Consider the following 15,546-nt stretch of genomic DNA (forward strand, 5'->3'; position numbering starts at 1 on the left):
GAGTAAGTAATATCATAATTGATGGCTTCTCTTTTACAGACGCGCTGATGCCCTTAGGCCTCAGCCTATAGGACAGAGTCGAACTTCCAATAGCCTGAGGTTTTCCTTGGAAGCCAAATTTCAAGTGCCTCAGTTTCATAGGCCAGGAACTGATGGTAGCTGGTGTCTAAATGCTAGCTTTTTTGCTCCTCCTGTGGGATAACTCTGAACTGGTATTCTCCATTGAGTCCTTCCCCTTGCCATTTCCCTACCCCTACTCTGTTCTCTAGGATCACTTTCCAGACCAGCCATTAGCTCTGAAATCCTTATGAGAAAGTTCTAGAAGGGGAAGTGCTAAAGGGTGCATAGCATGATACATGTATTTCAAGCCAACTGTACATTTAGAAATGGTTGAAATGGCTTTTATTTTTTTGCCAGTCCTGGGGTAAACTCTCGGCCTGGGCACTATCCCTGAGCCTCTTTGTGCTCAAGGCTAGTGCTCTACCACTTGAACCACAGGGCTACTCTCTGCTTTTTCTGAGTAGTTTATTGGAGATAAGATTCTCACGGACTTTTGTGCCCAGGCTGGCATCAAACTGCAATCCTCAGGCCTCATCCTCCTAAGTAGTTCAGATTACATGCCTGAGCCACCAGCACCCAGCTCAAATGGTGAATTTTATAGTGTGTATATTTTATTTTATCAAAAAATGTCAAACAAAGATGTTCTTAGGGATGGGAGGTAGGACAGTCCTCCATTTGGACTTCTTGCCATCCCTAGTCATTCCTGTTCAGTGATTGCTATAACTTGGATCTGGAATGCTCTCCAAAGGCCCAAGTAGTCTTTCCTCTCTCACTTTCCTCAAGCAGTCCTGCTATAATGTGCGGTTTCATAACAGGCCCAAAAGCATCATGGTCAACCAACTGTAAACCAAATCCTCCAAAACTGGGAGCTAAAATAAAACTTTTTTCCTTCTTTATATATTGATTATCTCAGGTCTTTGTTATAGTGATGGAAAACTGACTAATCCAAGGTCCAATTATATATAGTTGTTGTTGTTGTTGATGATGATGATGATTATGATGATGCTGGTCCTGGGACTTGAACTCGAGACCTGGGCATTGTCTCTGGGCTTATTTTGTTTAAGGCTAGCACTTTACCATTTGAGCCACAACATCACTTCTGGCTTTTTCTGTTTATGTGGTACTGAGGAATTGAACCCAGGGCTTCATGCATGCTAGACAAGCACTCTACTGCTAAGCCACATTCCTAGCCCTATATAGTTTAATCTTTAAAAACTGTGGTACTGATTAAAACCTCTAATATAAAAAAGCAAAAATAATGCACCTAAAATTCTTTGTCAGAGGGTTATTGAGAGTGGGAGGTGGAGGACTAACCCATGCTCATCTGAAGAACGTCAGACACTGACCATTGGAGTTTAGAATATACTAGGGCATATAAACTACTTATTACTTGTTAGCCTGGAACAGAATTTTGTTTTGTTTTGCTTTTTAAACTATAATGATTATACTTATTGTGGCTTGCCATTATCATTAGATAACACATATATTATTTATAAATTCCTTTTTTGTTTCTTTCTTTTTTTTTTCTTTGTGCCAGTCCTGCAGTTTGAACTTAGGACCTGGGCACTGTCCCTGAGCATTTTTATTCAAAGCTAGAGCTCTACCACCTGAGCCACAGCTCCACTTCTGGCTTTTTAGTGATTAATTAGAGACAAGAGTCTCATGGACTTTCCTGCCAGGCTAGCTTTTGAACCTCAATCTTCAGATCTCAGCCTCATGAGTAGTTAGGATTACAGGCATGAGCCACCAGTATCCAGCAGAAGGCTCAGGCCACTGAACTAACACTGCAACTCCTGGGTCTTCAGACATCAAAGACACCGGCAAATCACAGGCTTCATGTTGCTGAGGTGTTTCATTTAATCAAGGCTTCTATCTTTGGGATCATGGGCTCAAGTTTTGTTTTGTTTTTTAAAGCATTTCAGCCCTTTACCTAGAACCCTATTATCTGTCCCCAGCAAGACTGCAGACCTGGAGGCAGACTTTCTGCCTTTCTCTTCTTCTCTACTAGGAAGCAGACGTGTGTGAGCTTGGGGCATGGTGGCATAAATTTAAAATCTAGAGACTCAGCAGTCTTAGGATGAGCTCTCCAGCTTTCGTCCCACTTCCCTACGACAGTCAACATCATTAACATTCACTAGAATATTACTTTCTATGAAACACTGCACTAGGCATCATGGGACAGTCCTTAACAGGAAGAACCAGACCTACATGAACCGCAAGATGATTCAGAAGCTAATATGGCAAAGACAGTGACTCATAGGCCTCTGTATCTTGCCAGGTACCTGACACCTGGTGAGTATTTTTAAAATGAATAACTTCTATCTCCAGATATTTTACTTTGAAACCAATGATTTCAACAAAGTCTCAGTGAGTTCCTTGTACTGTATAACACAGACATATTCTTGCTCTCTTAGAACTTATTGTAGAAGGGAGGCCTGGCTCTGGTCTCTCACCATGAGGACAGAAGTGTAAGCACTGGTCTGTGCTACTTGAGTAGAGGGAAAACAGGAAGTAAGCTGTGGAGGACTCCTCTGAGAGAATGGTAGGGAAGGCTCTCTGAGGATGAAGAAGGACCAATGGGTGGAGATGTGGGGAAAGACAGGAGAACAAGTGCAAAGGCCCTTAGGGAGAGAGAAATGTTCCTGCTTATTAGATCAATATAAAGGGGTCATGGGGGCAGGGGCAAGGGAAGGATCTTGTAAAGACTTGGAGGTCATGGAGATGTTTGCTTTTCTTCTAAGTAGGGCAGAAATCCCTGGGAAGTTTAGAGCAGGAAGTGACATTGTTTAATTTTTTAATTCCAAGAAGGGCATTGACTGCCATTTGGAAGAAAAACTGTGGAGGAGCAAGAGCAAACATGAGGGTGAGTAGCAATTGAAGAGGTACCTACATTAGTCCCTGTAAGGGGTGGTGGTTGGGATGCAGTTGTGGTACAGAAAATGGTCACAAATGACCAGATTCAGGATGTGCCTTGGAGACAGAAGCCCTGGGATGAAGGAACAGGTTGACAATAACTAGAACAGTGGAACAGAAGTGCCAGGTGCACAGAAACCATAGTAGGTTCTATAGATGTCTGAAGGAGGACAGAATGTACCAGTGTGCAGTGGTCCAGGAAGGCTTCATGGAGGAGGGGGCTGCTGAGCAGCCTACTTGTATGAATTCAGGTATGAAAAAAAAAGGCCTGTGGTGGGGGGTGGTTTGTGTGGAGACCAGCGTATTACCAGCCTGAGCCGGTTCATGAAAATCAGCTGTCGAAGGCAGCTGGATGCAGACTATGGAACTTGTGTACCAACAGGGCTAGATTTTAACTTAATCATTATGTCATGGGGTCCTACTGAGGGGCCTCTTAAAGCATTTTCTTGCCAGCTCCTCTTGCTAGAAGGCTGGCCAGGGTTGAGTACTGAGGTTACCATGCTAGAGAATCTCAGTGGGAATGTACAATGAAGACAAATGAACACACTTCCTGTGTGCCATGTACTAAAGTGTTTATAGAATCAACAAGAGAAAACTGGGTCTGAAAGGCCTTCACAGTCTGAGGGGGATGGGGGAGTCAGCTCTATGAACAGGTGCTGTGAAGCAGTCTGCCCCTTTGGACCACCACTGAAAGGCGAGTCAAGGACAGCAGCCACTGGGAAAGCCACATACCTGTCTGCTTTCCTGATTTTTGCTTCTCTCTCTGTCTTCGAGTAATGCTTTCCCTTAGTCGTTTAAGATTTTCCTGGAAAGAATATTATTATTTTTTAGTATACAGTATGAACTTGCCTTTGAACATTCAAACTCTCTCAAGAGAGAAATGTATGCAAGATCTATCACACTGCAAAAAAAGATTTTTTTTCTTCAAGATTTAAATGCCACAATGCAGCTGGCCCCCAGAGAAACTCAAGTCCTCTTGGAATTCTGCCTGAGGGGAAGACTTCTCTTCCACAAGTAGGGAGTGTTGCCTGCCCTCACCTTCCCAGTCTCCACATTCACCAAGGAGACAAACCCATCTCCCACACTCTCACAAACACTCTGCATATATTCCTTCCTTGGAGACTGCCCTCTCCTCACTCCCTGACCTTGAGGGCTACTGCTTCCTTTTTATGATTCTGTCCCAGCCTGTCAGGGCCACTTTCTCCAGTCCTTAATGCTGTCCACACTAACTATCTGACACATAGACTACACTTCCTTGCATGCTTTTGTGTGTGTGCACATATGTACCTTGCCTCTTTAGTGGCCCTGTGAGCTTCCAAAGACAAGAGACCAGCTTATTTGCCTTTCTGTAATGTTGCCAATTGGATCACTGTAGTCATTCAATAAATGTTGAATAGAAATGTGAAGGTCAAGATCCGTTTCTATTTCAGCCCATCTACAACACCCATATGACAGCATTCTAGGGATGTTAGGTACCTCAGCATTCATTCCCTGTGGGAACATGTCTAGGTAGCTGAGGAGGGATCCTATGAGAGAGTCCCAGGAGGCAGGCCTGGAGGAGGGGTTTGGCTTGCATTTGCAGGCTGAGGAAACTAAGACTCATCCAGGAAGTAGCAGGAAAATAGAGAAAGTTGTGGGGTGGGTAAGGTATTAAGGTTGTGGTGAACTGAATAAGGAAGAGGTGGAAGTGGAGGCAAGGAGCCCTTATCTGGAGGAGAGGAAGCAGGCCAGATGCAGGCAACAGTGGATGTGGCCCTGGGGTGGGGGGTGGAGATACAAGAGAAAAAGCACTACAGAGCAGGAATGAGCAAGATTTGCTATATCTGCAACTTGTCTTCTTCTTTAATCATATTTCTTGGGAGCTTTCCAATTTCTGTTTGAGTTCTAAAGAGTGATTGATGGTCTGTGAGACACCTGGAACTACTAGGAGTAGACAGAGAAACTCTCAAGGGAAAAGCTGTCTAGGCTCTGGTAGCTCATGCCTGTAATCCTAGCTACTTGGGAAGTTGAGATCTGAGGATTGTAGTTCAGAGTCAGTCTAGGCAGACAAATCAGTGAGACTCTTAGATCTAGTTAACCAGCAAAAAGTTAGAACTGAAGGATTAGCTCAAGTGGTAAAGTACTCGCATTAAGTAAAAAAGGCCAATTGAGAGCAATAGTCCCTGAGTGCAAAGCCCCCGTACCAGCACAAGAAGAAAAGAAGGAATGAAATGTAACTATAACCCTCTGTATAGTATCTTTACAATAAAAAATAAATAAATAAAAGTATAAAAAAAAGGAAGGCCTGATCTAAAATAGAAGAAAAAAAAAGAAGGAATGAAAAAGAGAGAGAGAGAGAGGGAGGGAGGGAGGGAGGGAGGGAGGGAGGGAGGGAGGGAGGGAGGGAAGAGGAAGGAAGGAAGGAAGGAAGGGAGGAAGGAAGGAAAGAAGGAAGAGAGGGGGAAGAAGAGATGGATGAATGAATGAACAAAAGAAAGAAAGACCAAAAAACTGGCAAGCTGAAGTAGAGGGCCAAATGCAGAGTGAAATGCACAGCAGAACCTGGGTATGTGGAGTTGCAGGCAAGAGGACATAATACACACTCATGGATTCACAAGGACATCTAGAAATGTTCACAGACACAGCCATGGCTTAGCCATGGCAACACACAAGACAGCCTGGCCTGCTTCCTCCTCTGTTCAGTGGAGAAGTGACCTACAGCAAATTCCACAGCAAGACAGCTGGCTACCTGCTGGAAGCGAAAGGACTCAGATCGCCTCTTCTGGTTGAGCTGCCACTCTTTGAAGTGCAATACGGCCTCATCCACGTTGACGATGCCCAGCTTCACCTGCTCCTGCAGGGTAATGAGCTGCCGCTGGCCCGGTGTTTTCATCCCTGCAAACGGGTCATAGATGCTGGACTGGGGCCTGTCCCTTGATGGTCTCACAGGTGGCTCTGGAAAGAAAAGCAGAACTCAGCTTGACAGCTCCCCACTGGGGAGAGTAGAACCGACAAGTGGTGATAATGAGGTTGGTCACAGGCTCCAGGGGACACTGCCTGAAGGAATAATTACACGTGAAAGTGAGGAGAGGAAATGGGACATGGAATCAAGGGAGAGGGAAGCAGCCAAGGATTTCAAAGCCTATCAGTGAGAGTAGAGAAGGCTGCAGCATTTAAAGGAGGTATGACATCAGCTGAAATCTTTAAGCCTTTATTACTGAGATACCCTTAGACTAATAATTCTCAACCTTAATACTATGGACATTTGGGGCTGGATGATTCTTCGCTGTGGATTTATCTTGTGAACTGTAGAATGTTCAGGACCATCCCTGGCCTATCCCCCTTTGTGACAACCAAAAGTGTCCCCAGATGTTGCCAAATATCTTCAGAGGATGGAGGGGCAAAATCATCCCCATTTAAGAACCACTGTTTTTCTGGGCACTGGTCGCTCAGGCCTATAATCCTAGCTACTCAGGAAGCTGAGATCTGAGGATCATGGTTCAAGGCCAGCCTGGGCAGGAAAGTCCGTGAGACTCTTGTCTCCAATAAATTACTCAGAAAACTGGAAGTGGTGCTGTGGCTCAAATGGTAGTGCACTAGCCTTGAGCTGAAGAGCTAAGGGACAGTGTCCAGGACCAGCGTTCAAGCCCCATGACTGACAAAACAACAACAACAACAACAACAACAAGGCAATTTACTGCTTTAAGCCTGGTATCAATGGCTCACACCTGAATTCCTAGCTATCCAGAGTCTGAGATCTGAGGATAAAGGTTCAAAGCCAGTTTGGGCAGAAATGAGATTCTTAACTCCAGTCACTGAAATGTCAGAAGTGGAACTGTGCCTCAAGTGGTAGAATGCCAACCTTGAGAAACAAAGCCAACTAATAGAGAGAGGCCCTGGGTTCAACCCTCAGTACCAACACACACACACACACACACACACACACACACACACACACACACACACACACACACACACACACACACACACACACACACACACACACACACACACACTGCTTTAGACTTCAATCTACTCCTAGAAGAAAATATGCTGAAAAATATATCCAAGATGCTTCCCTAGTCCACTGCCAGCCCTGTCTGTGCAATGATTGTAGATTTGTGGGCATGAAATGCCAGAGAAGACTGAAATACCAATGAGTCATGACTCAGGTGCAATAACACAGGCACAAATCAGGTTCTGGGTTCCAGCTGGCCATCCTTGGGTTATTCTGTGCCAGCCTCTCCCCCATATTCCACATACAGTTCTCTGCTTTGGAGACTTTAGAGAAGAAGGAAATCAACCATCCCTGTGCAGGCAAGAGGTGATGGAGGCATTGGACTACATGAGGACAACTTGACATTTTATTGCTCAAATCCACTTGATTCTAAATTTCTCCACAGATCCTATGTGATTCAGGGACTTGATAAGAAGGAAAAACAGAAATGGCTTCTCTAGCGAGCACTGAAAAAGACTTAAGTTTATCCATTATCCTGCCCAACCTTTCAGTCATCTGTCTATATCATTCACATACCTTTCTCCAAGGTCTGCCTTTTCAAATCTATCTTTAATAGTATTGGAAAAGAGGTGAATGAGAAAGGAAATGCATGAGTTGACTATTTCCAACTTCCTACTACTGTCATCCTTCAGGACACCTTCAAATGCTTTGATGGTGTGATGGCTGCTTTTCAAAAAAAAAATCTTCAGTGGGCTAATACTGAATGTCTCTATTTAGCACAAGGAAATTAATCAAGAAAATAAAGAGAGCATTTATCTTCTTGAACATCCTTCAAGTTTCTTTAGAAAAATGGAATGCCCAACTTGTGATCCAATGATAAGAAAAAGGTCTTTTAAATCAAAGTTGAGTCAAAGCATAGCGGAGTGAATATGGACAGGGTAAGTTGATAGCCACGAAGAGTTAATCATAGGTAAAGACTGGAGGCTAGGCTGCTCCCTGGGATCTTGGCATCGGCCTCAATGCTTGTATTGTCTTTTTATGTGCTGTGTGGACACATTCTAATATAGTAGTGCCTTGGTAATGATTTCTGTATCATTTACTAGGATGCCTCAAACCCCTCCTATCTCCTTTTACCATCCCTAAGAGATTCTCAGACAACTCCACGCTCAGTAACTCTTGGGCCTTTCTGGTGTATGCCAAAGAGCTGTTATTATATTTGGAAATCCCTGTGATACAAACATCTCTACCCCCTAGAAGTGTACTTCATGAAACAGGAAGCTTCAAACAAAACCTGGCTTACCTTTTCTGATGCTCTCTGAGGAAACATAGAAATTCCCAAGCCGTTCTTGACTTCTTTCTGCAAAAACTGAGAAAAAAGAATATTTTCAGTAAAAGCCAAGGATTTCTTTCTTAAGAGCTCTCTAATACTTTATATATTTTATCAAAATCAAAATATGTATACTATTTTATACATATCTTAAAATGCTGTGTAAAAAGTAGTGAATGCATGCCTATGTCCATTTTATGCAGTTCTGTAAATGAAAAGTCTAAGAAACAACAGTGAGAGCGGGCAGAGATTTCCAAATAAAGACAGGCCAAACAGACAAGCTCTGAAACTTAGAAAGTCAAGGTCAGCCAGAGAACAGAATTACTAAGGAAAAGGGTACAGGGAGCAAAGATGTGTGTTTAGCTCTACGAACAGCTGAAGCAGCCAAGGACGACCTTGAAGCCTGAAAATAAAAGGAAGTACCACCCGAGTAACAAGCCTACCAGCAAGACAGAACTCTTAGCAGAACAGATAAAATTTGTGCATGGCTCCACAGGGACTAAGACAAATGAAGTCATCCATGAGGGACAGAGTCATAAAAAGGATAATAAACTGGGAGACGACAAATATTGTCTTAATGGTAGGGTATCTCCTATCATTGGCTCCCTGGGCTCTGAGTGAAGCTCACTGGATTCAAATCCATTTCATCTTGACTTCTCCTTGCCTCTGTAGAGAGGGATTATAATAGTATCTTACTGAATTGTCATGAGAATTAAATGAGTCAAAACCTGGAAAGGCTCATGAAAGCATCCAATATTGGTTTTATTATCGTTATTCATATCCAAATTTTAAAATTGCACCAATAAAATAGAAATACCAGCTGGGTAATGGTGGCCCATGCCTGTAATCCCAGCTCAGGAGGTTGAGATCTCAGGAAACCAGCACTTGGTTTCATGAGACTCTTATGCGCCATTAACCACCAAAAACCAGCTGGAGGGGCTGGGAAGGTGGCTCAGTGGTAGAGCGCTTGCCTTGTATGCCTGAGGCCCTGGGTTTGATTCCTCAGCACCACATAAGCAAAAAAGAAAAAAGCCAGAAGTGGCGCTGTGGCTCAAGTGGTAGAGTGCTAGCCTTGAGCTGAAGAGCTGAGGGACAGTGCCTAGGCCCAGAGTTCAGGCCCCACAACTGGACCAAAAAAAAAAAAAAAAAAAAAAAAAACCAGCTGGAAGTGGAGCTGTAGCTCAAGTGGTAGAGCACCATTTTTTTTTGGGGGGGGGAGTCCGGTTGTGGGGCCTGAACTCTGGGCCTGGGTGCTTGAGCTCTTCAGCTCAAGGCTAGTGCTCTACCACTTGAGCCACAGCACCACTTCTAGCTTTTTTCTTTTGCTTATGTGGTGCTGAGGAATCAAACCCCGGGCCTCATGCATGCAATGCAAGCACTCTACCACTGAACCAACTTCCCAGCCCCTAGAGCACCATTCTTGAGTGAAAAAGCTAAGAGACAGTGCCTAAGCCTGAGTTCAAGTCTTAGCATTGGTGCGCATGCGCACACACACACACACACACACACACACACACACACACACACACACACCCCAAGAAATGTTAGCCAGGCATCAGTGGCTCATGCTTGTAATCCTAGCTACTCAAGAGGCTGAGGTCTGAGGATCACAGTTTGAAGCCAGCTGGGGCAGGAAAGTCCATGGGACTATTATCACCAATTAACTACAAAACAAATAGAGCCAGAAATGGAGCCTATGATCCTGTGGCTTTTGAAATCTCTGTTTCCCCTCTGCTCTTCATTAACTATAAGTGAATCCAAGTGGTAAAGTACTAGTCTTGAGCACAAAAGCTCAGGGACAGTGTCCAGGCCCTGAGTTCAAGCCCTAGAATTGGTACACACACAGAAAAAAAATATTCTGGTAGAGAACTCTTTGGATTTTAATACATGTTAGATTTTTAATTATTAATAGTAATGAGAAGAATAAGAAGATACAATTTTATCAGGGTTCTTGTTTTCCTCTGCCTATGCAGAGGTACGAACAGCTCCAGCAAGGCCAGCATTGAATGTGATCACTGCCCCTGTTCTAGGAACAAGATTTTCCTCTATGACACTATCTCCTGAGGCTGGCTGGAGGCCACCCAGGAGAGGGCAGTCTCTGAGCAACAGATCAGAAATCCAGAGGACCCAAGAAATTCCTGCTAAGGTGCTCTGAAAACCCTGCTGAGCATCATTCATTTTTCTGCCACACTTACCTTTAGAAATATAGGGCTCATTGTCAGGTAGTGGGTGAGAACCAATAGCACTGGCCTCTGGCCGGGGCACAGGGACAGGGGGCCTGCTGGCCAGATCCACAGAAAAGGCCTCATCATCGTTCACAATGTGATATACATCTTCTTCCCTATCAAGATGGTGCTGCTCTCTTTCCAAACTGGCTGTCTCCACACTTCTGCCTAGAAATACAGAAAAAAGTGATTGAGAGAAGTGGCCAAGCAAACTGGATGACTGTCAGTCATGACAGCAGAGTGAGTGACTATTCCATACTGGTACAGTACTGGCCTCTGACAAAAGGCTTCACCCACATCATTTCTTAAATCATCTACTCAAAACTTGGTGCAAGCAGAGAACATTGACAACTCACCTACATCATTTGCTACTTTGCCATGCAGCTGCCGTGCAGCTCAGGACATGATCTCTAAAACACTAATACTCATCCTGTTAGGACTAAGAGAAAGAAGACACAGCTGCTAAAGTCTGAGGACACTTGGAACCAACCCCTGGGATCTGGTCCGCAGTGTTGAAGATGCCCTGGAGTCCTCAGCAACAATGGCTCCTGCATCGTCTTCATTCTCCACAAAATGGCCACAGGAAATCATTTCTGAGGACTCCCTTTATGTGTATTATCCACATGACTGATTTACTAGTTACAATCATTCATCTTTTTTCGCAGAGGAAGAAACTGGAGCCGTGAGGATTTAAATAACTTGTCTAAACTCCCTGAGAGCTAGCTTGGCACCCAGGAAAACTGGCTCTGCAGCTTCCCTCTTAACTCCTATGATCCTGCAGCTTTTGAAATCTCTGCTTCCCCTCTGCTCTCCGCTGACTAAAAGAACTAAGGACAAAATTTCCTCCCAAGTTCTGTCCATAACTCTAAGATCTCTTTGCAGTGTTCTGTTTCTTGTCCTTGGCACCACTCAGTCAACAATCCTTTTAAATACCGATTTGAGGTACAGGAACAAAGAGATGTTAGGCCTTCTTCCTATAGAATTTGCAATCCAGTGACTGCAATCAAGAATTAAAAAAATTGTGTCTTCTCTTTTGCTGCAGGAAAACTATTCCTGATGCTGTGGGTAAAAAGCGTTGACCAAGCTGGTCCCAGTTCATTAGAAAACTCTAGTTCTACCTGGCACCACTGGCTCATCCCTATAATCCTAGCTACTCAAGAGATGACACCTGAAAGATCACAGTTCCAGTAAGACTCTATCTCCAATCAATCCACAAAAAACTATGTTGGAGGCATACCTCAAGTCAGAGACCACCAGGTATGAGCAAGAAAGCCAAGTAAGAGCACAAGGCCCTGAGTTCAAGAAAGAAGGAAAGAAGGAAAGAAGGAAGGAAGAAAGGAAGGAATTCTGGGGAGAGTTGTCCTATGGTAACAAAGTGAAATGCTCTGGGAGAGCTATTGCCACCTGCTGGGAAAGGGTGACTTTCATAGTAACTCTACTTGACTCTGTCTCCAAACACATTGGATTTGTTCCAGTATCTTTATCTGGCTAAACTCTTGCTTTGGAATATTGTTCCTCATCTTAGAACCTTCTTCCCTCTGCAATGCACCCCCTCCAAGTGTCACACATTCTGTCACCTCAGAGAGGTCATCTCACTGACCACACAGTTGAAATTGGGTCCATTCTGTTATTATACAAACTGTCTCATTCTTTGCTCCATGATCCTGCCACCACAGTCATTAAGATGTTTATTAGTGTAAGGGCCACTTCCTGCCTCTTTCCCTAGACTGTTAGCTGCAGAAAGACAGGCCTTACCCCACATTATTATTTTTTTTTATTTCTTAGTGGGTGGTAGCAAATTACATAAAGCTTTGTCATCTTTAATTGAGTGATCAGTAATAGTTTTTTTTTTATTTTTTTATTGTAAAGATACTATACAGAGGGTTACAGTTATATGAGTGATGTAATGAGTACACTTCCTCTTGAACATTGTTACCCCCTCCATTGTTTTCCCCCTACCATCCCCTCCCTCCCTCCCTTCCCCAAGGTTCTTTTTTTTTTTTTTTTGATTGTGATTAAGTGATTACTTAATTTCCGGAAATTCACAGTATTGTGGAATAATGATGCTCATTTAAAGTCACAAGTTCATTCTAACTTTCCTGGAGCAAATTGTCTATCACAGTCTGTAATATATAACGGTGCTCACATGTTATATACCATATATGTGATCAGCAGCATGGGGATATTTGGTAGTGGTTCAACCAGATGAGACCCCACATTATTTTAAAACCAAATGCAGAGCCTTTCATACAGCATGTACCCATTAAGTAACATTCTTTTAAAAGAAGAAGAAGAAGAGGAGGAGGAGGAGGAGGAGGAGGAGGAGGAGGAGGAGGAGGAGGAGGAGGAGGAGGAGGAGGAGGAGGAGATGAAGCCAGGCCGGTGAGCTGGTGGCTCATGCCTATAATCCTAGCTACTCAGGAGGCTGAGATCTGAGGATTGAGGTTCAAAGCCAGCCGGGGCAGGAAAAATCCATGAGACTCTTATCTCCAATAAACCACTCAGAAAACCAGAAGTGGCACTGGCTCAAGTGGTAGAGTGCTTGCCTTGATCTGAGTTGCTGAGGGACAGCACCTCGCCCAGAGTTCAAGCCCCACAACCGACCAAAAAAAAAAAAGACGAAATTCCGAACCAAGCAGAGACTTGGTTTGAATATGTATGTATGGATATATATATATATATATATTTATATCCTTTTGAAGATGAGCAGATAGTTAGAAACTTACCTTGAAGGCAAGGCTTCAGGTACTAGAGTTTTCTAATGAACTGGGACCAACCTGGTTAACACTCTGGACTCATAACATCAGAAAGCCAAGAACAGTCTTCGTGCAGCTTAGAAAAGATTTAATAACAGCAAAAACTAACAATAAATCACTGGATTGAAAATTCCATGAGAAAAAGGCCCAACCTTTCTTCATTCCCATATCTCGATGTACTTACAGAAGGTGTCTACCTACTTCATATCTAGTTGGGCAGGTCTTGGGAACTCTTGGGCCAACCTCAGGCTGCTACATATCAGCTATGTGGAATCCTCTTCCATGGAAGAGAAAGCTTTATGGCTTCAGAAACTGAGAGTAACAAGTGTGTATGCTTTGGCATAAGCAGCATCTACTCTTTAGCAACATCTATCTATAGGGGAGGCATTTGTTGGAAGCCCTGGGTAAGGGACACCCCTTTTACTGGAAGACTGTGCATGTGGGGTCCCATACCTCACCCCACACCATCAGCAGCTACTGAAAATCATCCAAGCACTTGCTTGATCCCTGCTGGCCAAACAAGAGAAATATATAGGAAAAAAATCTCTCTTCATCCCAGCTGCCAAAGCTCCCTTGAATCAACAAATACTAGAGAAGCAAAAAGAAAAAAATTACAGGAAATGTGCTACCCAATGTTTAAGGTCACCTCAAATGAATTCAGTTCTGTGCTGCTGAGTTCCTGGCACATTGAGCCTGTTGCTCAATCTTCCTTGTCAAGACCAGATTGTGCCATTTAAAATAATCACCTAGTAAATGAAACAACAGACACTGGTTGGTATGTTCCAAGTACTGCTCTGTGATAGCCCCTGAATTTTATTGGAAACAGAAAGTTAATCCCTGCCTAGAACTCCATGTAACTCTCTGGAGCTGACTGACTGGAGGCCACAGGAATGGAGGAGGGAGCCAAGCCCTCCCAGCCCAGCCCCAGGCATTAATCCAGCCTTATCTCCATACATCCCTCCCAGCCATTCATGGGCACCAGATGTGTGGGTTTCAAACTAATGCTTCAGAGCTCTCAGAATCATATTGGGTAGAACAAGTGAAATGACTGGGAACAGTTCCAGTTTTATCTGTGTTGTACACTAAGTCTCCATTTAAGATTTTATATGAAAAATCATGTGCTAGAACCTTTCATATGTCCCAGGTGAGAATGCGAGCTTGCAAGAACGTTGGAGGAGAGTGATCTGAGACTGTCACAATCACAACTACAAATTTTCTAAGACCCAGCAATTCTATTTCTAGTAATTTACAGCACACATGGATTCAAACATGAGCAAAGATATTCATAACAAAGCTATTCACAGCGCCAAAGTCTAAATAGTCTTAATAGGAGACTGGCTTAATATATTAGATGATATTTCATAGCAAAATGACTAAGTAGACACAAAAAATGATATGATTTTTTTTGTTTGCTCGTCTTTGGTGGAAGTATAGGATTTAAACGTAAGACCTTGTATTTGCTAGGCACCCACCCTGGCTCTTCAGGTCTGGTTATTTGTGAGTCCAGGCCAATATGAACTGTGATTCTTATATTTTATGGTTCCTGCTATAGCTGGGCTGACAGGTATGAACTACTGCATGCAACTTTTCCTTTGGGGATGGGGTCTTATGAACTTTTTGCCCAAGCTGCCTTTGAATTTTGATCCTCCCAGTCTCAGCTTACTGAGTAGCTGGGATTACAGGTATGAGCCACCATGCCTGGCACTGCTTTTATAGTAGCAAGCAGCAGCAGCAACTCTGCACTCTTTTTACAGCTTCTTGACTGACAAAACCATTGCTGATGTTAAATGATTGGTCAGGATTAAAGAATCAGTCCTATCCCTGAAACCACAGTAGTAATAATAATAACAACGGTGACAACAATCACAAACTTTGTTAATGTTTATATTCATAATCATGCACAATGACTCATTTAATTTTCACATTCATCTCAATTTATAGCTGAGACCTAGAGGAGTTGAATAATTTGCCTAAGGCCTTCCAACTGAGCAAAGCGAGGAGTATATACCAATCAGAGTCGATGCCCAATCTGTGAGGCAACACATCTTCCACCTCCTAAAACATGCGTCTACTCCCCTCCTTCCGGATACTGATCCCATCTTCTTTTTCTTTCTGCCCCCAACTCCAATATCCAGAACAGCACTTGGCACATAGCATGTACTCGGTAAGTTTTGGCTGAATAAAACTAGAAATGTTGAAGGGACAAAGGGCAAACAAATGCAGCAGGAGTGTTCACTAGATACTATTTTGAAAATATAACCTATTGTGAGGATAGGAGGGAAAAACTAGGAGAGAGTGAAGGAAGGGGTGACAGTGTTCAAAAAGAAA

The 15,546-nt window shown here is 43.4% G+C and overlaps 1 protein-coding gene across 2 annotated transcripts in view; it reads right to left on the reverse strand.

Annotated features, from left to right (window-relative positions):
- LOC138826175 (phosphoinositide 3-kinase adapter protein 1) overlaps positions 1-15,546 on the reverse strand; it is a 116,527-nt gene that overhangs the window by 16,008 nt on the left and 84,973 nt on the right. For both annotated transcript variants that reach the window (XM_070021323.1, XM_070021324.1), the window contains 4 exons: positions 10,433-10,630; positions 8,211-8,276; positions 5,702-5,907; positions 3,706-3,778 (listed from right to left, as the gene is read on the reverse strand). In XM_070021323.1, the coding sequence (XP_069877424.1) occupies positions 3,706-3,778; positions 5,702-5,907; positions 8,211-8,276; positions 10,433-10,630 (543 nt within the window). The remainder of the gene's footprint in view (positions 1-3,705; positions 3,779-5,701; positions 5,908-8,210; positions 8,277-10,432; positions 10,631-15,546) is intronic.

This window comes from Dipodomys merriami, unplaced genomic scaffold (genome assembly GCF_024711535.1).
Source record: "Dipodomys merriami isolate MVZ:Mamm:240054 unplaced genomic scaffold, mDipMer1.0.p SCAF_14, whole genome shotgun sequence".
Taxonomy (NCBI): Eukaryota; Metazoa; Chordata; class Mammalia; order Rodentia; family Heteromyidae; genus Dipodomys; species Dipodomys merriami.